Source organism: Cygnus atratus, chromosome 7 (genome assembly GCF_013377495.2).
Source record: "Cygnus atratus isolate AKBS03 ecotype Queensland, Australia chromosome 7, CAtr_DNAZoo_HiC_assembly, whole genome shotgun sequence".
Taxonomy (NCBI): Eukaryota; Metazoa; Chordata; class Aves; order Anseriformes; family Anatidae; genus Cygnus; species Cygnus atratus.
The window spans coordinates 26,309,315-26,332,284 of NC_066368.1; the positions used below are offsets into that span (position 1 = coordinate 26,309,315).

Sequence of the window (22,970 nt, forward strand, 5' to 3'; positions counted from 1 at the left end):
CAGTACTTGATATGTGGAGCAAAACACTTGCATCATGATTTTTCAACGATTGCTTCTGTTTATACTTCTCTCAACAATTGCTTCTGTTTATACTTCTCTGGCTGATGATTTCTCTGACTTGCTTATATTGACTGATGAAGTGTAAATACAGATACTTTTTTTTGCTGCTGCCTGCCCAGTTGGTTCCAATTCTAAATTTATGATTTTCCTCTAATGAATTTTATTTTCCTGCTGGAGAGTAGGATGCTTGTTTGTTTGTCCTTGTATTTTTTGATCACTTAAGCAGTTGCTGAAGAAATCTCTTCTTCATTGTAGTTACATACCTTTCTCCTTTCCCAGCTACCTGGTAAAGTAACAAGAAGTCTGTTCTTCCTTACCAGAGTTGTTAGTAAAAGGCTTAGTCCCAGCAGTTCTATTGTGAAAGCCCGTCTCTCTATATTTCTTCATTATGACACCATGAATGTTATTAGTAAGTTTGTAATTACTTAAATTTCACCAGGTTGGTCAAGTTCATGTGATATGTAAAAATGCCACTCAGATAAAATGGTTATTTAGTTTATTATCCAGAGCAGGGTCAAGAGGATTGATACTACCATAAAGAAACATCAGTTGTATTTAGGATGAGGAATTTCCTAGTTCTTATTCTTCAGTTCTTATTCTTCTTATTCTTCACTCTATTACAGTGGCATGGTGTTAAAACTGTTTCATGAACGTATAATATCAGCACTGGGGATTAGTGTGGTATCTTGTTTTGTTTCTTCATATTTTTTGCTTTATATGGTGTTTTAAACTCTCCCTTTGCTAAATAAACAATATAGTTTGATTTATGTAATGTTTATGGATGTAACATCAATAAAAAGCCGTATTAGAAAAAGCCCTCTAGCTAATTAACAGATTGAAGTGATACCTAAAGAATTAATCACTTTATGATCTAATATTTCTATCTTATATTAGTCTCTATTAGGAGAGATGGAATCTGTACTCTTCATGTGAGCATAGTTGCTACTTCTAGGCCTAACTGATACAGAAATACCAGTCTGCTGCGTTTATAAAGATTTTGGATGTGTTATGTCCCTGACATTGATCAGGCAGCTGTTGTCCTTGCAAAATCAACTGCTTTTACATGGTAAAGGCTGATAATATCTCATTCAGTGAAGATAATGCCATAATAAATTCCATAATATCTGCTGTTAAGAAATGTAAGTTTGAAACTGAAGTGATTATATGCAGTACCTGTATGTCCGTCCCTTATGTAAGTAAAAACTTCATTGTATTTGTATATTGCAAACTGGAATAGCATGAATTGTCTAACTGAAAGTAAAACATTGGAATTCTTGTTACCCAGTTCACTTAGAATCACGCTCCTTCTCACTTCATGAAGATAAAAAGAAAACTGGCCTAAGCAACATCTGACTGATATTCCTGTTGTGAACAGAAACAAAAGCTAAACAATTCTTTTGTTTAGAAAACTTAAGTGCTCCTCTGCAGTAGTAAGTTACAAATAAAAAATTGTTTCAGAAGACATTATTTAGTTGTTGTTTTGTTTGTTTATATGTTTTGGTACAGGTTATTAATGCTGCTTTAGCTCTTTCTGCCAGACCAAAAAGTCAAGTTGTGAAAAACAACATGGAGATGTATAGGAGTACATGGGAGAATCACATCCATGTTCTTACTGAAGCTGTGGATGATATAACGAGTATTGATGATTTTCTGGCTGTATCAGGTACGATAATTTTCAGAATCTGATTATTCTTTTATGTGCTTTGAGAAGTAACTCTCCTCTGTAAAGTTTTCAACAGGAAACAAATAGAAGATTAGATCTTGTAAGGTTTTGTGAAACTGTATGTATAAAGTGTCCCAGCATGGTAGGTATTTTTAGTCTGCACAGCGTAGAACTCAGTAGAGGTGATTTGAACAAACTGTAGGGGTATGAAGCAGAACTGCTATGTTATAGGGGTTACATTTATCCAGCCTCACAGGTTGATCCGCCTCTAACTTTTAAAATGCTCTGTGCATCTGTGAGAAGTCTTCTGTAGGAAGGAAGCATATAACAGTGTATATAAACACAGAGGAGGAGATTTCTCTGGGTGTTGTCCCCACTATGTATCATTATTGAAAACAGTGCAGTTAAATGTTTAGTAGATCCAAAGACATAAAAAGTTGTTGTAATTTACCAGAATATCACCAATAGAAATTTTCTATGGACACTTGATAACTTGATTGATGAATTTGAGTTCAAGGGGGAAAAGAATGGGATGCTAAATCACATAGATGTGATCTGAATAACATTGATAGATGCTTGAGCTTTTCCTTGAGCTGAGCAGGTACCAACTTTCCAAACATCCAGTGTTGTTCTAGATGTGCATATAAATTTTTGCATGCAAATAAAACCTGGTTCTACAGTAATTCTTGTGATAGACATGGAAATAAGAAATCACATGGGCTACTTTTTCAAGTTGATATATTTTAAAACATCTCATAAATAGAACAGATGCACTGTAGAATTTCCAGAAACTTTAAAGCTATACATATTTGTCAAGAGGAATGTAACTATAAATTTATTCACTGAAGGAGCCTTTAATATCAGTAAACTATTTATTGAAGCAAAGATTGTCTTCAACATTGAAATGGGAGAACAGCTGTTCTACTTCCTGCACTTGAAAGACCAAATTCCACACTTCTGACTTGCCTTAGTGTGTAACATGGAAAAGAATGAAAAGTTTGTGTTATCTTCATTAAATGTGGTTTAAATTCTCTTTCCTTATGGCTAGTGTGACAATCGTTTGCCTGTTCTTCTCTGGGCAAGTCCCTAGAACTTAATTCCATTTGTTAGGATTATGTGCTTTATGTAGCAGTGTAGAACATGAATAGTTCTGCAGGTGTCACCAGTTTGAAACCATGGTAAGTGAATTCAGAGCTAAGTTCATTCCAAAGTTATTTGTTGTTAATTAAAAATGAAGGTGTACTCCTGTCAAAAACTTGACTTGGGTATTTGTTTCTCTAAAGATGACTTGTGTATTTTCAAATACATCATCTTTACTGGGGTAGCTGGAAACAGCTGGACTGAAGTCCCCATAACTGACTTGTGAGTGGGACATGGCTACTGCAGTGCAAAAACCATAAGCAGAGATGACTGCTCAGGTCTGGATGTACAATTTGTTAGTTTTGACTCAGAGCAGCAGACTTCTCTTTGCTTTATGTTAGTCCATTGGAATACTGAACCAAGTGATTTAGATCGGAATGTAGAAGAATTTACTGCAAAATAGTGTGAACAGATTACTTGTGGAGCTACTGCCCTTACATGCATCTCAGTACAGAAAAACAACCTGAGGTTGTTTTCAACTGTAATTTAGCCTTTAATGGAAGCCAATTATAAACCATCCTATTTCGTACAGGGTCCAGGAGGTTGCAAATCTTAAATTTTTGCAAGTAATGCTAGAGCCATTAGTAAAACAAAGGAACAGGTCAGTTCTCTAAATTGCTAATGAATTAATTACGTAAATCTCTTTACCCTACTATAAAATATCTTGAGTTTCAAATTTTTTCTTTAAAATTATTTTTTTCTTTAAAATTAATTGAACTAGACATTTATCTTTGACCACAAGACTGAGATTCATTTCAATAACATATTTCAGATATTTTGCAAAAATTCATTGGCTTGAAGAATAAAACTAGAAACTACATTAATGCATGGAAAAAAAATCTCTCATTGGACAACTACTCATTTCAGGGTTAACTCATCAATTTTTGGTCTGTTCTCTATTACTTGAGTACAGTTGAATGATTTAGTGTTTGACAGCAAATAAAAGCAGAAACTGTAACTTAAGTAGCAGTGTGTAGGCCTACATATTAAGAGGTCCAAAGAACTGAGCATTCATACAGTTACTCTAGAGAGGACATGTAGAACATTTTCTGTAAGCTTTGGCAGGACATTTCTGCACATTGTAATTCGTGTCCATCTTCAAGTGTCATGTTTTCTCTTACGTGATCTGCTGAGCAGATGCTTCCTTACGGTAGTATAATTTATTTCCTTTGGGAAGATTTTTTTTTTCAGCTCATGTACATAGAACTAATTATTAAGACTAATTAGAAGGAATGGTGCAAGTTACTCTCGGTATAATCATCAGTGTATTAGCACTGTTACTGTGCTCTGAGAGTAAAACATGTTGCTCTATCTAAATAGAAAAGTTAAATGTATAATAAAGGAAGTTACCTAACTCTTTGGGAAATTACTTGGTCATTAGGAAAGATAACGAAGGTTAAGTGTTTTGTTTCATGTCAGAGGAATTAATACAAGAACAGATTTATAATGTACCTGTTTTTTCTACAGAATAATTTTTTTTCTAAGTTAAATGCCAACATGGATGTATTGGGGGGAAAATGTTCTTTAAATATTAGTTCAAAATTAATACTGTGCTGATATACTGTATCAGATGTAGGCAGTTGGTTTTAATGGCTGAATTTGCAGGTGTAGCTGCATCTTTCAGGATGGCAATGGAAGTGGTTAGTCTATATCCAAAAATATTGTACACTTTTTTTCTAAATATTGTGAACATACCTCTAGTAGTTTTGGTAATTGAGGATTCTAAATCATTAAACAGAATTGTCTACTTAAGAGTTTTATTTTATATTGCATCTCCGGTTGCTTGATAGGTCAGATTTTTCTACCAGATACACAATGTACTTCCCAAACTTGGTAAGAATTGGGAATTTCTATTTTGTCTTTTAGTTTATGTATCTCCTTTTCACACAGTGTCACCCGAGGCTTGGATTGCAACTCATTTTATAAAATGATGTTGTTACGAGTTTTGTGGGTTATTGATGATTTGGAAGGTAAACTGAATACTTGTAGGTGTGTTTCTGTTGTGGACACTTTTAAGGTACAAAATAACTCTCATTAAAGGCACTGCAAAATCTTCCTGCAGAGCTCAGAAGCAACTGGATTAGTCCCTATGTTTCTTTAATCCAGGGTGTTATTTTTCTATCTTAAAAGTAAGCTGAATATGGAAAAATATAGTTGAGAGGATGGGTAGGAATTGCAAATGGTAGGTCACTGCAAAAAGACATTGTTACTCTTCACAAACCAGCCATGGGGTTGCTGAAACAAAGCATATGTACAGAGAAACTGTCTCCTAATGTGATACATGCATGTCCTTTTCTGGTGTAGCACAGGGGGAAAAGGGAGTATTCTGTGGCAGATCAGAAAACCTGAAGGGAATTGTGACGGTATGAAAATGGAGGGGAAAAAGAGTGCTAATAACTGTCATCTGTTTTAAGTACTAATTAATCTCCTTTTCTGATTCACCTATCCTCATGATTTTTTTCTTTCATTTCAGTTCTGTTTTATTCTTTTATTTGGATGTGATACTTGGTTTAAAGGAAAATAATGCTACATGTGAAATTAGGTCTTTATATTTGAGGAAGAGGTCTGACTGCAAATAGCCAATTTAAATGAAGGATTTTTCTTTTTAAAGGAAAGCAAGAGCTAATGAGATGTGTAAAAAATGTCATTGTGATTATAAAACATGATAAATGATGAGATCATTGTTCATAGATCTTTTACGCTATACCTACCAAGAACAGAGAATCAGTGTCAGCCTATCAGTTTTGGATAGTTAATTAAAATAAGGAAAAATGTGGGTATTAATCTTTATGATCACTGACATTAAGTGTAAAAAAATACTGTCATCCATTTATCATGACAATGTGAGGTTTTTATACTCATATAATGGAACCAAAACATGTTATTGCATCCAATGCATGAATTTCCAGGAAACTAGTTATGGTATGCTTGTAATTTTGTTTATACTTGTAAATTTTAAGTTTTATCCTCAACTCTGGTGTCTCAAACTGAAATATTCAGTGAATATTCATATTTCCTGATGTAGTTAGGGTGAAAGTGTAGTTTGGATTTTCATTTTCTAAAGTTAATTCTTTGGGTTTATTTTAATATCCTTTATTCAAAATTATGTGAATAAACTTCAGATATAGATGGAAAAAACCAGAAATGTTGATATTTCCTTCTTTTATATGTACGTTTTCCCGATTATAATGTGGAATTACAATCACTGGAAAACAATTAAATATTTTAACATTATTAAGTGTTAGAAAACCAGTAAGAGAAGAATTAGATCTTCTAGTCCAAGAGTTAACTTCACTTCTACGATGATCATAAGTAAGAAAAGCATCAAATGTGTTTTTATATATATTAAAATCATAAGGATCTGTGTTTTTCCTTGTTGTTTTCTTGAAGAGCTTGCATTACAGACCCTCATGCTGCTTTTCTGTCCTCTGTGTGTGTCCTTTCCCCAAAACTATGATTATTTTGCCTCATGAACCTTCTCTCTCCAGCCTCTCATGCTTTCCATCTCAGAATTTCGGACTGTCGTATTTGGAATACAGTTATGCTAGCCACATTTTCTTAAATCCTTTTATATTAGCTCCTCTGTTGCCAAATTTGAGTTTTTTTTATTTTCATAAAAACAACTCTGTTCATTTTAGTTTATCTCGTTCTTCATCCTTCATCTGTGATTAAATGTTCTGCTTGATGCACTGCATGTTAATGACATACCGTCTTTCCTATTGTATACTGGGTGTAATGTCTGTTTTCTGCCTTTTCAAGTACTTCCTTAAAAGACAATTTGTCTAAAGTGCATTTTGACTCTTGTAATCTAACCCAAACTTTAAGCTAAGTTGATTATTTTAAGTGAAATGCATTCCAGAGGACTGGTATTGAGTCGTTAGACTTTGAAATGGTTTTGTCTGATGCCCATTTTGCTGTTACTTTACTAGAAATTTTTTACTTGACGATTACCTAGTGGAATGATAGTGAGTGGAATTACTTGCATGTTTGCCTCAACTAAGGGTTTGTGTAACCTACCTATGCAGTCAGTGTACACTGCTAAACTGATAGTGGTAAACATGGACACCTGCAGGTCCATCTGCAGTAGAAACTGACAATGGAATTGTCATATCCAGATTGTAAACAGAAAATACTGTAAAGTATAAAGAAGTTACCTGCAATTCAACTCCTTTTAGAAATTAAACTGATCTGTCTTAGATAGATACAGACTTCTGAGACTACTAAACAAGTTCTGTGATTGGACTAAAGATCATTCAGGCTGACTTGAGTAGCCAAATGAGAGTAATTTTTTAAGTGAAGAATTGGCACAAATCAGTTACTGCTGTCAAGAGGGAGAAGAAGCGATGAGTCATAGTTCGTTTTCCTATTACGCTTTTGTGCCAGTGTGATGTATGAACTTTCAGAGGAGATCCAGGGAAATGGTGCATGGCTGTCCCTTCAGATGAAATTGAGAAGAACACACTCCAAATTTGGAGTGTGCAAGAAATTCTCTAAAATCTGAGTTTGTGTAGGATAGAAATTTGTTTTCAGTATCTTAATCCTTCTCTAGGAATCTAAGAATGTGTTAAGTGTGTTCAAACTTAATATAAATCAGTAAGGCATCATAGTCTTAAAACAGAAATTCCTTTTAATGCAAATCTGTGCCATCTAAAACTACTTTTAATTCCTGGAAAGCAGCAAAAAGTAGGATGTTATCATAAAGTGTTCGGAGAAAGCAGTTGTTGCGGATACAAGTGGTCTTATGGCCCAAACAAAAACAAGAGCTAAAGGAATGCATTTTTGCTGACATAGTAAAGTTTTTATTAGGTTTCAGTCAATCTTCCTCAGCTTAACAGTTGCAAAAAAAGAAAGAGAAACTTACCTTTTGTCACTTTCCCTGTTTTCCTGTTACCTTATGTCCTCTTTCCTGTTTTAAGGATGTAATTTACTGTGATAGTGCAGGGGGAGCAAATATGCAGCTTCGCTTCTTTCCTAACATTATACCTTAAGATCTGAAGCCCCTGCTGTTACCATAGTGTTTACAATTGGAAAAGGTCTTCAATAGTTAATTAAAAAGCAGGAAGTTGGATGGACTTTATTAACACGAAATGCAACCTGTACAAAATAGCAAAATAGAAGAGTATAATCAAAGAACAAAAGATACTAGAAGAGAACTTTCAAAATTATCTAGTCAAACATGTTGCACAGAGCAGGACAAACTTCAAATTATACCAAGTTACTTGGATCCTGTCGAGAAGATGTTTGAAGACTTCCAAGGATGGGTATTCCCCAACCTCCTTATGAAAGGTGAAAAATAGTTTTTCTTTTGATTTCCCTTTTTGGATCGTATAGAATCTTAAAATGGTTTGGGTTGGAAGGGACCTTAAAGCCGATCCAGTTCCAACCCCCTGCCATGGGGGCAGGTTCACCTCCCACCAGCCCAGGTTGCCTAAAGCCCCATCCAGCCTGGCCTTGAACAACCCCATGGATGGGGCATCAACAGCTTCTCTGGGCAGCCTGTGCTAGTGGCTCACCACCCTCTGAGTGAAGAATGTCCTCCTTATGTCTAATCAAAACCTACCCTCTTTTAGTTTAAAGCCATCCCCCCCCTTGTCCTATCCCTACACTCCCTGACAAAGAGTCCTTCTCCAGCTTTTCTGTAGCCTCCTTTAGGTACTGGAAGGCCACTGTAAGTCTGCCTGGAGCCTTCTCTTCTCCAGTCACCCACCCACATGCTAGCATTCTAGTTTGTAAGAATGCTTTTGTAGACTGTCAAAATATTATTGAAGGAAGCAATACCAATTGCACTCTGTTCATCTGCAGAGCCAGACACTTCATCACTGTACACCATCAGTTTGTTCAGGCATGATAAATGGTGCAGGTAGCTGGGTTCGTGATAAAGTATGCTTTGTTAAACTTACGAGTATGAGAACTTTAACCATGCTCAGACCTGTAGGCTAGTCGTTGCTGCTGCTTTCTTTTTCAGTGATATGAATTTTCTTCCAAAATGATTTCTACTTCTTAGTCACTTTAAAATTCATTTACATTTGTCACGCCCCTCTTTGACAGAGCAGTGTTGTCTCATACTTTAATAGGTACATCCAGCTTGGAGAATATTTATGAAACTTCAGGAGCTTTGGAATATGCGTGAGGTGAAGGAAATAGGTGGATGCTGGGTAGGCTGTTTTTGTTTTCACAGTGGTCTTTTTCCTCCAGTGGCCATAGATGCTGCCAAGTTGGAGTTTCCTGACTCCCCAGGGGAATGTAGCTCTTCCCAGTGGTGTTGGGAAGATCCACCGTGCTCTTAAAGTAACCAGGAGTGGTTCAAAAGGAATTAGTGAGCTACTGACTTCCAAAACAGTGACATACCTCTTTACAGGTATGTTTTACCATAGAAGCTTAGAATTCAAGTTGATTCAGACAAATACTTTTCACTAGTTAGTAGGCTTTCTCCCCGTCCACTCCCAGCACAGTTACTCTTATTCATATTTCTGTCTTTGCTCTATTAATTTTTTCGTACTGTAAATGATTGCGGTAGGATTTCCCAATTTTAAATTCTGGTTTCTTCCTTCTTCAAAACCATTTAAGGTCTTACTTTGTTATCAAAAGTGGGCTGATTATTCATGCCACGTGTTATTTCTCTGTGTACTTAAAAATATGATCCCTTAAGAGAAAAAAATGTCATTTTTATGTTCTTACTTGCTGTAGTTCCACATGACAGATCTTCTGAAATAGCATAATGACTGCAGATTAGGTGTAACCTTAAAGTTCTGCTCTTCCACATAATCCTTTTTCCCTTAGTTAAATCACATTTAGTAACGGTGCTTCCATACCCATACTCTAACTTGGTTTTATGTACTTTTAGTCTTCCTAGTTGTTGTCACATGCTTCCTCTGGAGTACGTAATCCTTCAGTACTGGACCCTACAGTGTGTCAGTAACTATGGTTGAACTAGTTCATGGTTCTCTAGTTGCTTGGTTTGTCCAAAAGTAAGCTTACATTACTTAAGCATAAACATAAAATAAGGCTTTGGATTCTTCAAGCCATGTAGTTGATGCTGCCTAATAGTGTCTGGTCCTTTCTGCTAGGTATCCTGATCTCTTTCTAGTGTATTAGAATATTTTTGGGGGAATAAAAATAACTCTATAAATCTATATTCTGCATAAAGTTGAATTGAAAATAAATTTATTGTAATGGTTGGGAAGAGACCATCCTGTATATCTGTTTCAGATGCAGAACAATGGGGAATACAGTACAGAAATTTAATTTGAAACTTCTTAGTTTATACATGACCCAAATCTCTTTTCATTGCTCTTAATTATTAACGTACAACAAAGCTCAAGCAGTGCAACACTAAGGCAATTACTTATCTGCTCTAATAATAAATAATGTACTTGACCATGCCCTTCTATCAGTTTCATCACTTCAAGAAGAATGGAATTCATCTGAGGCAGAGAACCAAGAATAGATTCATGTAAATGTAATTTTGTGAAAGTTTTTAGAATTATATAAAAAATAACAAAGTTGAAAATAACACTAAGATACGGCATCAGCTTGAAAATAGATATTTTAATTAACAGATAATTACCTAGATACAGAAAAATTGTGATAATAACTGCTTTTAAAAGTGAAAATTTGTTCAATTGCTTAGTTCTTTTTCTATGTGTAGATTTTTCATGTGTAATTTTGCAGCTGTGTACTCACGGGTAGAAAGGGGGGGAGCCCAGGGCCTTTTTAAAATCTAAAGCACTACTGAAATAGTCAAAAAAAAAAAAAAAAGTGTATATATGTGCGTGTATATATAGCTGAGTGTATCTATATCTGTGTTCCTGTATGTGTGTACATGTACACACATGTACACCATATATATATACTTGAGCTCTGTGAATCGTTGCATGTCTTTTCCTAAGCTGATTGTGAGGAGGTTTATAATTAACCCAAAAACAGACCTTTTCTTTTAACTCAAGAGGAACTTCATACAAGAGGAAGTTCAGCTGAAATGGGAACTTCATTCATAATTGTTTGCTTAAAGCTATTCTCTAAACTGGAACACTTGAAAGTTACAGGAACATACCGTTATTTGATGAAGAAATAACTGCAATTTAGCATTATTATAAAGCTCTTGAGACATTGAAAGATTTTAAGTATTTCAGTAGATTTAATAGCTATTTAAATTGATGGAAAGCAAAAACTTCGTGTTATGTAAGTAACAACATAAGTCTAAATATTTTGACCATATTGTGATGTTTGAGAATTTTCCTCAGAAAAAGCAGGCCTCTTTCTTACCTAAGAATCTAGTCACCTGTTTTCACTGAAACACATGTGATTTTGGATGTTCTGATGTCTCTTCCCTGTCTTGGGTTTCAAACTGATAAGAGGGAAGCCTAGGATGGGGGCAACCAGAAAAAACAACAGGGCTTTGCTATTTCTGTGTTGCTGTATTATTTATATAATATTATTATGTTATTTCTGTGCATCTTTGTTATTCTGTTTTACTAAAACAGAATTGTTGAAAACTTTATGAAGAGGTCCCTTGCAGAAATCTGGATTCTTAGACTCCTCCTTGACTGAGTTTCAGTAGTTAATCAATTTCTGTTGGGTATTCTTATGTTTGCCTTTTTTTTTTTTTTTTAAAGTACTGTTTTCATTTTTCACATCCTTGAGAAGATCTGAGGAAGATGGGCTTTTTGTGTCTTGACTCTAACACTGCATTCGATGGGCGTGTTCCTTATAGGCCTTATGTTAATTTCTGTTGTACAGTTGTGAAAGAACTGTACAAAACTGTGATCCTTTTGCTCCCTTGTACTCATCAACACAATTGATCTCACTAAGTTGTTAATTTTTTTTATGTTTACCCTTAAGAGAGATTAATTTATGGACTCAACTTTTCATTGTTCTCTCTGAATCAAAATCAAACCATTGTTTCTTATTAATTATAACCCATGTTCTTAACAAAAGCAACTCTTAAAGAAGTGAATTTTTGTGAGTAAATCTAATGGACATTTATTTTTCTATCTATAGATGAATTCATATCCTAAACTTAGTTTTATCTCCCTTTTCTTCTGTACTCAGTGAACAGGGTATGTCAATTTGTCTTCTGGATGATTCAGTCCTTCTCTCCTGAATACGGAAACAGCTCATTGAGAATAGACTTCACAAACTCGTGTGAGTTAGCCCATTGATCTTCCAGTCTGATGTGTTCCTGTTGGTAGCTAGGTTTTTAATAATTTTTCAAATTTAATTTTCAAATCTGTAGCAGATCCCCAGCATTATTCCATCTCATCCATAAAAGCAGTTCTTTTCTATAGTTCTCCACTGTTGCTTTGAATCACATGTATTTTTTTTAAAATCATGCTGCTGTTTTTATTTTTAGTGCATCTTTCTCACATCCTTAACATGCAATTACATAACGCTATATTGCCAGTTTTTGTAGTATATTTTGAATATGATGTGTTATTCCCTCTGCTCTGTAGTAGTTACTGTGCTGTTGAATCAGTGTTCATCATTATGCGGTGTCACATTGTGTACGAAGACATTCTCAAGAAAAACTTTTCTTTATACTGCCTCTTCTTTTAATTTCTTCATGGACATTTACCCAGGACTGCATCAGAGTCTACCCAGTGCTGCATTTTATTTTATTTTCCCTCTGTGGCCTCAAAACAAACTGTAACAATTTTTACTTGCCATGATGGTCTGAGGATGGAAATGCAGGTTAAGATATGAAAGGGGTCGTAATATCTTTTTGTTACAAGTGAAGAGAAGAAACTCCTTTTTTTCTTTTTTCTTTTTTTTTTTTTTAGTATAAAAATCATTTTTCTCATTTGAAACAAAAGCAGCAAACTTCAAGGTAAAAATAGCTTGGGATTTAACTCAGGTTAATTGATGCCATCTTGAGAAAGAAAGATGCTGAGCATCAGAAGTAATTAGCATAATTTACCCTGCCCTGCTCTGTTCCTTGTGTCTGCTTACCAGAGGTCATGGTTCTTTTAGGATCTGTGTGATGACTCATACTGATTATCACTGCTCATAAGTAAAATTAGTATCCAGACTAAAATGGCAGTTTCCAGTTTCAGGCACTCTTCTGGTGATGGATTGAAGGGTGATGGGAAAGGAAGTGTTAAAACTCTTTGTGTTGGGGTCTTGTAGTCCTTGAACCATGCAGCAACTTGTATGGTTTCTTCATTTTTGTGAACCTATGTATATATTTAAGTAATTTCATAATTGCAGGAATTCTTAAATAACAGAGTTCCACAAAAAAGTTGATCATGCAGTAGAGAAATACTATATGATAAACAAGTTAGTTAATCTTACGGAAGACAGTTCACCTGTTCACAACGTTCACTTCTTACATACAGACTTTTGCAAATTATCGACTTAAGCTTATGTCTGTTTGGAGTGACTTTAACACATTGGTTTTCTGTTATATACTAACTGATAGCATTTTCCCCTGGTTTAATTGCCAGAATGTTTGAATGGTATAAAGAACTATGTGCTACCTTTGTTTGAATTGGGTGACATTCTGGATAGGATACAACTGGAAGCAAAATGGAGATTAGATATGATGGGTTTTGCAGCTCTCCGTATATTGCTAGCTCTTGTCAAAATAGAGATTCTAGTTCTCACAGCATCATTTGTCTTTCATGGCACTGAATCAGTTTCTGGAAACAGACGGTATTTTTGTGCTGTGTGTCATTACTAGGGAGTGCATCATACATGTTACGTCTAATTTTATTTTCATTCTTTTCAAACTCTTTGTGTGCAACTAGACAGTGCAATGATGACATCAGGTTGTTGAATTGTGGGAGTCAATGACATACTTGTTCACGATGCACAATTCTCTCTTCTCTGCTTTGATCTTTTAGGATTTTTGCATGTTAAAAATTGATGCTACAGGTGTAAGTGTAGACACAACAAGAGCTCTTTTTAGAGATGCCATTCATACTTACTGTAAATGCATAGAGGCAGATGGTAAAATGTTCAGAAATGCTGAAACTGTCCATGAAGTTTAGTGGGAGAGAATCCCTACACTGTCTATGAATGTTTTGAATAATATTAGTCCAACTGTGTAAAATCCTGTTCATCCTACTTAATTTTTCTCTTATTCCACTGGAGGTCTTAGATATCCTGGGAAACTTTATTTAATGTCAATTACCGAAACTCAGTAAAAAAAATTCTAGAACGTACCATCCAGTTTTGTAGTGTGTTAAAATTCAGAAACCACTTTATATGCGATTTCATCTAAGTTTATTTCTAAATCTTAGTACATTTTCACTTAAACTTTTCCCTTTCCTTCCCTTGACATGCTTTTAATTTATTTCCTTTGAATTTTAGCTGTGAAAACTTAAAGAATCTCCTTCCTCCCTCCCAATGCTCTCATTCTAAAAACAGTGAAAAAAATCTGCAACATTCCGGTATGTTGAGGGTAAGGCTGTAAAACTTCAATGCTTTGTCTGCTAAGTTAGTGGAACCACTTGCAAACAGAAACACTACATGACATCTCTGCATTTTTTCAGTCTGCACTTTATTCTGTTTTATTTTTGTATGAATATATGCTACCTTTCATCTTAATGAACATCTACACTAAACTTGCAGTAAGATGGGTGCTAGACTGAGGTTACTGCAGGTCAGGTACTTCTCTGGGCAGAACTTTTAAAATTTTTCTCATCACTTGTCTGCAAAAATACGTTGTTGTGCTTAAGCAGCATACAAAGTGTCGGATTCAATTTGGACTAATTAGATTACTATCTGAAGTTACTTCTTTGTTTTGAGGGTCTTACCTTTGGGGTTAGGCCTTTCTCTTGATCTGTGTGCATGTTAATTTTTAAAATTTTACCGTCAGAGGCCTTTGCCATTATGGCTAGATTTATGAGTGGCATAAACTTTTTCCTTTGCCAAAGGCTGCAACGTCAGTGCATTGTTGGAACATGCATGTACTTCCCTTTAATTCTTTGTGTAGGGTTATTTAAAAAACCTTGCACCACTTGTGGCAATACTTATATGCCATTTACCTGCATGAAGACATCTCGCTTAGTTTTCAGAAGTGCCTGCATGAGAACGAGTCACAGAATTCTGTGTCCATTGTTTCCATCCGAAGTCCCCCTTGTTCTTTCCCTGATGGTTTTTGTTGCTGGGGAATGTGGGAAGCATTTAAGCCTGTGGAGAAGGGCCTCTTCCTGAATGAGTCCCATGTCAGTGGTGCATCATGGCTTCTAGATTTAGTGCCCATTTTGTGGGTAAGCATTGGAATTTGTTGTGCAGCAATGTTTCTGTGTTATTTTGTGTGTGTGATTTAGATCATAGTGGATAGGTTTTTCTGGAGGAAGGAGAAGCCCTTGTTCTGGTAACTGTGTAAACTGCAATCACAGTGCAATTTGTCATTTTCTGGAACTCAGGAGGTAATCTGAAGTTTCTTATGAAATGCCTTTTTTTTTTTTTTTAAGAAAGATGTTGTCTGTGAGTGAGAGGATGTTCTTTTTATTATCTACAAATTAAAACTTTATAATGCCTGTTGATACAGATGCTGAAAAACTATTAGTCAGGACTGGGGATTAAGAGATCTAAGGTGCCTGGTTTTCTTTGTTTCAAAAGTTGAGATTACCCTCTTTGAACCCTGCAACATTGTTGTATCTTCTATTATGTTAAGAAACACTTGTTTAATGTTTAAATACAATGAATCAGAAGGCCAAGCCTCAACCTGTAGGTACTTGTAGCATTAAATTTTAGATCTTCATCAGAGTTATGTTTCAAATTACTTTGGGTAGTTACAGTCATTAAGATAGCAGTCTGGAGAGTTGAAGTGACTCAAAATAAACTGCAGAACAAACTGAAACTACTTGGACAAGGAGTAAAGGAATGATTCAGATTCCTGGCTTATTTCTTGATCTAATAACTTTTCCATCAATGGTTCAAAGTTCTGGTTCATTTTCTTACTATGTAGCAAGTTAACAGATGAATACATTGGAAAAATTACTAATTACAGATTTGCTTACAGCATAGCCATGGAGATGGGAAAAAATTAAGATGCTTTTCAGACTCTTAAGATTAAATGTTATGTTTTCATGCCTGCTTTCTTGCATCTGCAATAGCAAAATGCCATGCCGTGCTTTTTGAAAGAGTAGGCATGTAAGAGATCTCTGTAGAGATTTATGCAGTTATTTAAGGAGAAACAGTATTCAAACAGAAGGTAGATTCTACAGTTGGTTTCAGTACCATTTACCTCAAGTTTGTTTGGCCTGATTGTAATATGCTTCCGGATAAATAAGACTTCCTTATGCTGTAATCGTCAAGCTCCTTGGTCATGGTTCTCATTGAGTATAAGAAAATTGCCTGAAATTTTCCCTGTTTTGATGGAGACTTGAGGTGCGTGTCACTGACCATCCAAAGTTGTCTTCTGCTGTCACCACATTAAAGACACGCGTGAAAGTATTGTCAGTGCCATCACATGACAACACTCTTGCTGAGTATACCCTCAGCTGTTTCCTGCTCTTCTAAGCCGTTTGTCTCCCACAACATTACGTAACTGCTACTTAAATGATTTAGAGAAATATTTTGTAAAGAAACAGGGATTTATTTATTTAGTTGACCTGCTGTTTAATGAGATGGATGTTTTTAAAAGGGAGAAAGGACAAGAACTATGTACAACATTTAAGATGTAGGTATGTATTTAATATGTACCATAGATTATGATAGCATAATGAACCCTTTCTTTCTGTTGCTTGCTACATACCTTCGGCATTGATATTGTTGCCTCGAAAGTTGAGTGCAGTCCCTAATACACAGCCATAAATGCAAATTACTCCTGTAACACTGATTGCTTAGACTTGATGGCAAACATTGCAATGGTGATACACTTTTTAGATAATTGATACATTAGTAGGGATCACATGTTTGGTTATTCTGTAACCAAGACACCAAGTTGGATCAGTATTGCATAGTTATTTTGGGAACCTGCTTTGGTAAGTGTTTTGCCGTGAAAACCTACTATTGCAAATCCACATTTTCTAATTCAAGGTTTTCTGTGCCAAAGGTTATGGGAATGTTCTAGTCATGAACTTCTTGTAGGCCTGTAGAGGACAAAAGTGAGTGAGAAGATGTGGGAAGTTACCTAGTAAATAGGCTGATGCAGTTGTAATTCCATTCGTGTTTGATCTGTCAGAATTCAGATTTGACAGTCTCTGGAGCACGATGGATGTATGAGTTTTGTACATTTTGGGATTAATTTTTTAAATGTTGATTTTCTAGCAGCTTGGTTGCTAATAGCTTTCCATCTGCAGCTGTGGCAGTAGCTTTTGATGGTTTTATGCAGCTTTGTAGGAACTGATCTGCTTGATTTTTGTAATGAGGCCTACTGGAAACATACACATGTATTCTAAAAAATGGTATTCAAGTAAGCACAACCAAATAATAAAAGATTTTTGATCAGTGGCACTAAGAGTTCAAAGTGGTGATGCTACTAAGTGATGCTGCTGCTGTGGTGCAGAATGCCAGACTTTCTTGTTTCCAGTTATGATATAATAACTGTTATCTGATAGCCAGCTGTGTCATAGTTCTGAAACTTAGGAAGTGTGCTTTGACTAGTGAAAGTCAATTTGCCAGAATAGGGTGTAGCATGTCAAACCCCTTTTTTTTTTTTTTTTTTTAATGAAATGAGAAGACGCATAAGTGCACAAGTTGAGCAAAAGGTGACTGCTGAAGTGATGATGTGTTCCCTTAAGGTCCCCTCTTGTGAATGTAATAACAAGCAGTAGGACACTGATGAGGTTTTCCTGATGACCAGGAAGCAGCCTGCTCTTTGGAGTCTCCAGCAGCTGGATAGGACATATTTTTGATTTCCATAAAGCTGGGAATCCTTAGCATGTCAGGGGAAAAAAAAATAATCCAGTGCAATAATGGAAAGTGCCCAGGCAAAAACAAACAAAAGCTCCTGAAGTTAAAAATAACTAAAAAAAAAAAGTGCTTCCCAAAAAACATCAACAACAACAAAGAAGTTTCATGTGCAACTTACAAAACCAGTTAATTATTAACTGGTTAAGTTATTTGGGATACTGACTGCAATAGGGCAGACACAAAGAGAGTATTCTCCTAAGTGTGCTGAAGTTTCTACATTTACTCTAGAATCAAAATACAGCAACAGATAAATTTGGTTTATGGCTTTCTTGGCATTATTTCTGACTGCAAACATACTATAAGTGCAGAAGCTATACTTCAGAGTAGTCTTAATTCCAGGATAGTTCTTTAATATCTACATGCATGCACACTTACATGTATACTTTTTGAGGGTTTTTATATTACAATGTGACATTTAGTGCATATCTTTAAGCAAAAAACTTCAGCCTTTTCATGTATGTGCTTACAAAATTATGGCTTTTCCCATTTTTTGTTCCATTTTCTATTGTCCCATTGCTGCTCCCCACGGAAAGAAACCAAAAACCACCACACAACAAAACACACACAAAAAAAGAAACAAAAACCCATGCACCGTAAAATACCACCATCAAAACCTAATGTTCTGGTTATATACAGGATGTAATGGAAGGTCAGTGTCCCTAAGAACTACTTGTAATTAGAAAAAGGGATGGCCAGGTCAGGATTCATACGAGGTATGCTCAAAAATGCAAACACTTGGCATTACTCAGTATAAATATATCAATGTGATATAAACTTGGTGTATGGAAAACAGTGTATTAATTTGTATGGCTTCCAGTTAGTAAACTCACACCTTATTTTTGTTTTCTCATTTCTCATATTGTGTATCTCTATACAGAGACCAATTCTCTAAGTCATCTTCAGTGACGTTGATAAATGTGAGTGTGTGCGTGGGATTTGATCGGATACATAGCATGCAGCTGTTGAAGTGGTTTTCATTTAATACAAACATTCACAGGAAATATCAAAAAGTCTCTTAATTTTGTTGTTTACTAACTAAATGGGGGGAGTGGAGGGGAGCTTACAGCTTTCCCTGTGAGCCAAATTGTTTTTTGTTCTAAAAAGTAGACTTTGAAGAAGGCCTGGTAATGGAAAGTGAAGTATGTTATGTCTAACAAAAAGGATGAGAAAAAGCTTCAAATAAAAACTGAAGGAAAGCAAATCTGCAACAGATGTAGCAACTCTGTTTTTCACAGAGACATGTTGTAATGCAGGGGTAGTCTTCTGGGGAAGACTGTTGAGGTAATACCCCTGTATTTGTTTTTGATAGTATGCTTCGACAGTATGAGAAGGGAGGCTTAATATTAGAAGCAGCAGGAGCTGATTGGCCAAGAAGGCTTTTCTTCCTAACTTCACTTGCCAATTGTTTTACATTTGTTAATATTTATTCTGTGTATTGGCCATTGTATCAAACGATTACTATATGCTCATCTAATGTTCAGTATAGCAAATAAAAAGCTGTTACATGAGAATATTATTGCACCTGAACAGTTATCTAAGAGGGACAGATGGCTGTTATCTTTTGACAAGATTTTGACTGAAATAGCTACTATTATCATGGTATGGTCTGCTATGTTACACACATTGTAAAACAGGTAATGCAAAATTATCCCATTATACACCAGTAATCTAGCAGAAGGAAATAGGTAGTTAATTTTCATTGTTAATCCTTCTCCCCCGAGGAAACTGAATCTTTCTTAAGTTGGTAAATTGACCAGTTCCTCCAGCTGATCCAAAGGCAGACGTTCAGCGTTCCCAAGTAAAGGCAGATTTCTTCTATGCTGCTTGGCCCAAACTAGGAAGATTGCCAACTCTTCATTCTATGGCATTTGTCCTGAAATTATCAACAAGGTTATTGGCTGTGCATTGACTTAAAAGGGCTGTGCTTTGAACTATTTTACTGTAATCTGGCTAGTTATTTGACTGTTTAAATGATTTTCATTACCTATAAGATAAGGATTGAGTTGAATAAAAAATTCTGTGTAATCCCTGGCATGAACTAATTCTTTGAGATAACCCATTATTCAGAAAACATTGCTTTTGTCATTTTTAGACTTAAGGATTTTTGATTTACTAAGGACTTTCTGAGTTTTAAGAGAGATTTTCATGAAGTTAGTAATATTTTAGATAATTTGGGGTTTGGATGTGGAATTTAGAAAGCAACAATAAATTTTATATTTCCTAGCCGTAGAAGGGCAGAAAACAGATTTATTTATGCCCTGCATAGGGCCAAGTCATTTTTCAGCTAAGGCAGTAAAACTGCAGACTTCAGCTCTTCTTTCTTGGCAAAGCAAATGATATGGAAAATTGAATCTTTGCTTTCCTAGCAGTGAAAATATAACTCTTTTTTTTTTTTTTTTTGGTAGTTTCTATCTGCTTTAATTTATCAGCTCTGTAAGCAACTGTGCTTACAAAAGGGGCAAGTGGGTCACAAGAAGACTGAGCAAAGGCTGTTGGAGTGTTTTTTGTGTGAGACAGCCTTCTGCTCATATGCTGAATGAGAATCTTCTCTTGCCTCTCTTGTATTTAAGAACTCTGTCCCATACAGTTCTCCTAATAGACTGTTGAAAAGCTAACAGGACTGAACAAACAAATGATGGGAAAAAAAACACCACCTCCTCACCCCACCTCCCAAAGTGGAAGGGAAGGTCTAATTCGCTCCCCCCCCCCCCCCCCCCCCCCCCTTTTGTAGTTCATCTGCTGGGAAAAGAAGCCTCCCAGAATTTTAGCCCGAGGACTGTAAAGTTGGCAAAAGGGAAACTGTCCTGTGTTTTCTGAGAGGGGATGTTCTGAGGAGAATAATAAATGCTTTGGATATTCATTGCCATTTAAACAAAAATGTGAGGCCCAGAGTGGAGATAAACCGGTTGTCCTGTGTATTTCGTGAAATGAATATACACACTTTGTAAAATAAGATTTTGTAAGGCAAATAACTTCTCATCTAATAGTTAAAGGGAAGCGTGAAAAATAATTGCTAAGTCTAGGATAACTAAGAAGAAAGAAAACAAGGCTGACAGGTGGTGTCAAATGTTCTGATGAATTTTATGACCAAATGTTTTAAAATGGACTTGCTGATGCAGATCAGGAATGTTTAAGTAATTTGTAGAGCCTGGATACGTCGTCCTTAGACCGTGTCCTTTTAGGCTCAAAGTTCTTACCATGTTTTCTCTGTATCACAGAATCATAAGTCATTCAGGCTGGATGGAATGTCAAAGTGTAGTTCACCCTCCTACAAAGTTCACAGCTTGGCCAACTCTGACTAATCTCAACTCTGATTTCAGACCAAGTCCAGAGATTTCACAACCTCTTTGAGCAACTGTTCTATTCTTGTGAACCTCATTATCCTCACAGTTTTGCTGGCTTTTTTTTTTTTTTTTCAGATTGTCTTCTGTTTCATTTTGACTATTCTCTCTCGTTAACCAGTGTCACATCTTAGTAAAGAAGTGAAAGACCACAGTCAATTAATCTGTTAATGTAGAGATAAGGTTACCTGGCAATGTTCTTCTAACATGCTATGTTATTTATTTGTAAGAAGTAGCATTGGAGATGAGGCATATATGCTGATTAACTAAGTTATCTGTTCTTAGATATGTATGGAAATACTTGTAGTATTAGGTGCAAATGTTTTTAAATGGTAGGGGTACTTTTTGGAGCGGTTTAGTAAAGCTGGTTTTATAATACAAGTCCGTTGAAGTATTTTTCTCTATGGAATAGAAAGGGGGACCATTTGTCAGTCCTTGTATTTGGGATCAGATCTAGGAGATGTACATGTTCCATATGAATTCTGATGTTACTATCATAGCGTTGCGTCCTAGTTTGTCCACAGTGGGTGAAACAAAAAGAGATCTTATAGTTCAGTGATTCCTAGCACACTAGTCTAAGCCAAAGGGCTTTCTAGTTGGTGTTTTCAGGAGTTGCCAGGATCAGATTCAAGTTGAAGGGGTTTATTCTGTTGTGCTGCGAGAAGCTGGAGTTGTTGAATATATTTTTTTGGAGAACAAATTACTTTTGTAGGTTTTTACTGAATGTTGGTTGTAGTTACTTGGGTGAAGACAATACCATTTTAGGAGAATGTAGTTAATAATACAGTTACGCACATTTACAGTCTGAATAAAAGTATATTTACATTGTGGAAGAGTGATACATTTCTTTTTATACTTCGTAGTTTCCTTTTTCATGTTCTGCTGCAATTTTCAACTATTTTTTCCATTCTTGTCCTATAAAATCAGCACCATATTACAGAGTACTAACGCATCAAAAATTGTTCTTTGTTGCCCTGGATATTATCATGAATAATGGGAATATGGAACCATCTCCTGTAACTTTCAGAATCAGAATTGAGCTAACCATTTGCAGCTTTTTTTATAGCGAAAGGAGAGGAGGGGGCACTTTGAAGACCTAATTCAGCTGAATACACTCATATGTAAGGATGAGGGGAATTGCCCCTAAAACATACAGTTTCTCTCTGATGACCTATGAAGGGTATGTTGAAGTTGAGAAGGCCAAATGAAGAGGCTGGGGGACAATTGTATGTGTGCATGTCACCACTGCGTGTTTGTGGAGACATTTCCTTGATCTTGTAGGCCTGGGGAGAAGAGGACTGTGGTTAGAGAAGTGACCCCCTACCCAGCTGGGAATGCTTGTGTTTCTGCTTTTTTTCTTGCTTCTTTTTAATTCTTGCCAATCCAGGTGTTGATGCTTCTTGTCTACTTTATATCCATCTTTCCTTTATCAGTCTCCATTTTTAGACATATAGATGGCTGTATGCTTCTGCAGTGTACTTTTGTCTTCAGAGATCTCAGAGCCTGGCTCACGTAAGGCTGTAGGAAAGCAGAAGGTCTTAAACATGCTGAGAGTTTAAGACAGTGCTTCCTTTATTTTTCCAATATCCTGGAATACATCTGGCTACTGACTGGAAAGTCGACAATCCAGAAACCTGTCTGTAGGCTGATTTTTTTTCCCAAGAAATTGACAAAGACAGAAGTACAAACTGGTAATATCTCAAACCATCCAAAGCTTACTGGGATGATGTTAAGATGAAAGACGGAAAGAAGGAAAACTCCTGAAAAGATTAATATTGCTATAAGATTCTTACTCACGAATTTCTTTGTAATTTGAAAACTTCATTATTCAATTAAGCTAATTATTTTGGGCTTCCAACTCTGTAATTAATACGCACTGTCTTGAATAAATATTCTTTCTT

At 35.8% G+C, this 22,970-nt stretch overlaps 1 protein-coding gene across 1 annotated transcript in view; it reads left to right on the plus strand.

Annotated features, from left to right (window-relative positions):
• The window catches only part of CTNNA3 (catenin alpha 3), a 467,780-nt gene that overhangs the window by 327,729 nt on the left and 117,081 nt on the right, over window positions 1-22,970 (plus strand). The window contains exon 11 of the mRNA XM_035543318.2: window positions 1,567-1,723. Within this exon, the coding sequence (XP_035399211.1) occupies window positions 1,567-1,723 (157 nt within the window). The remainder of the gene's footprint in view (window positions 1-1,566; window positions 1,724-22,970) is intronic.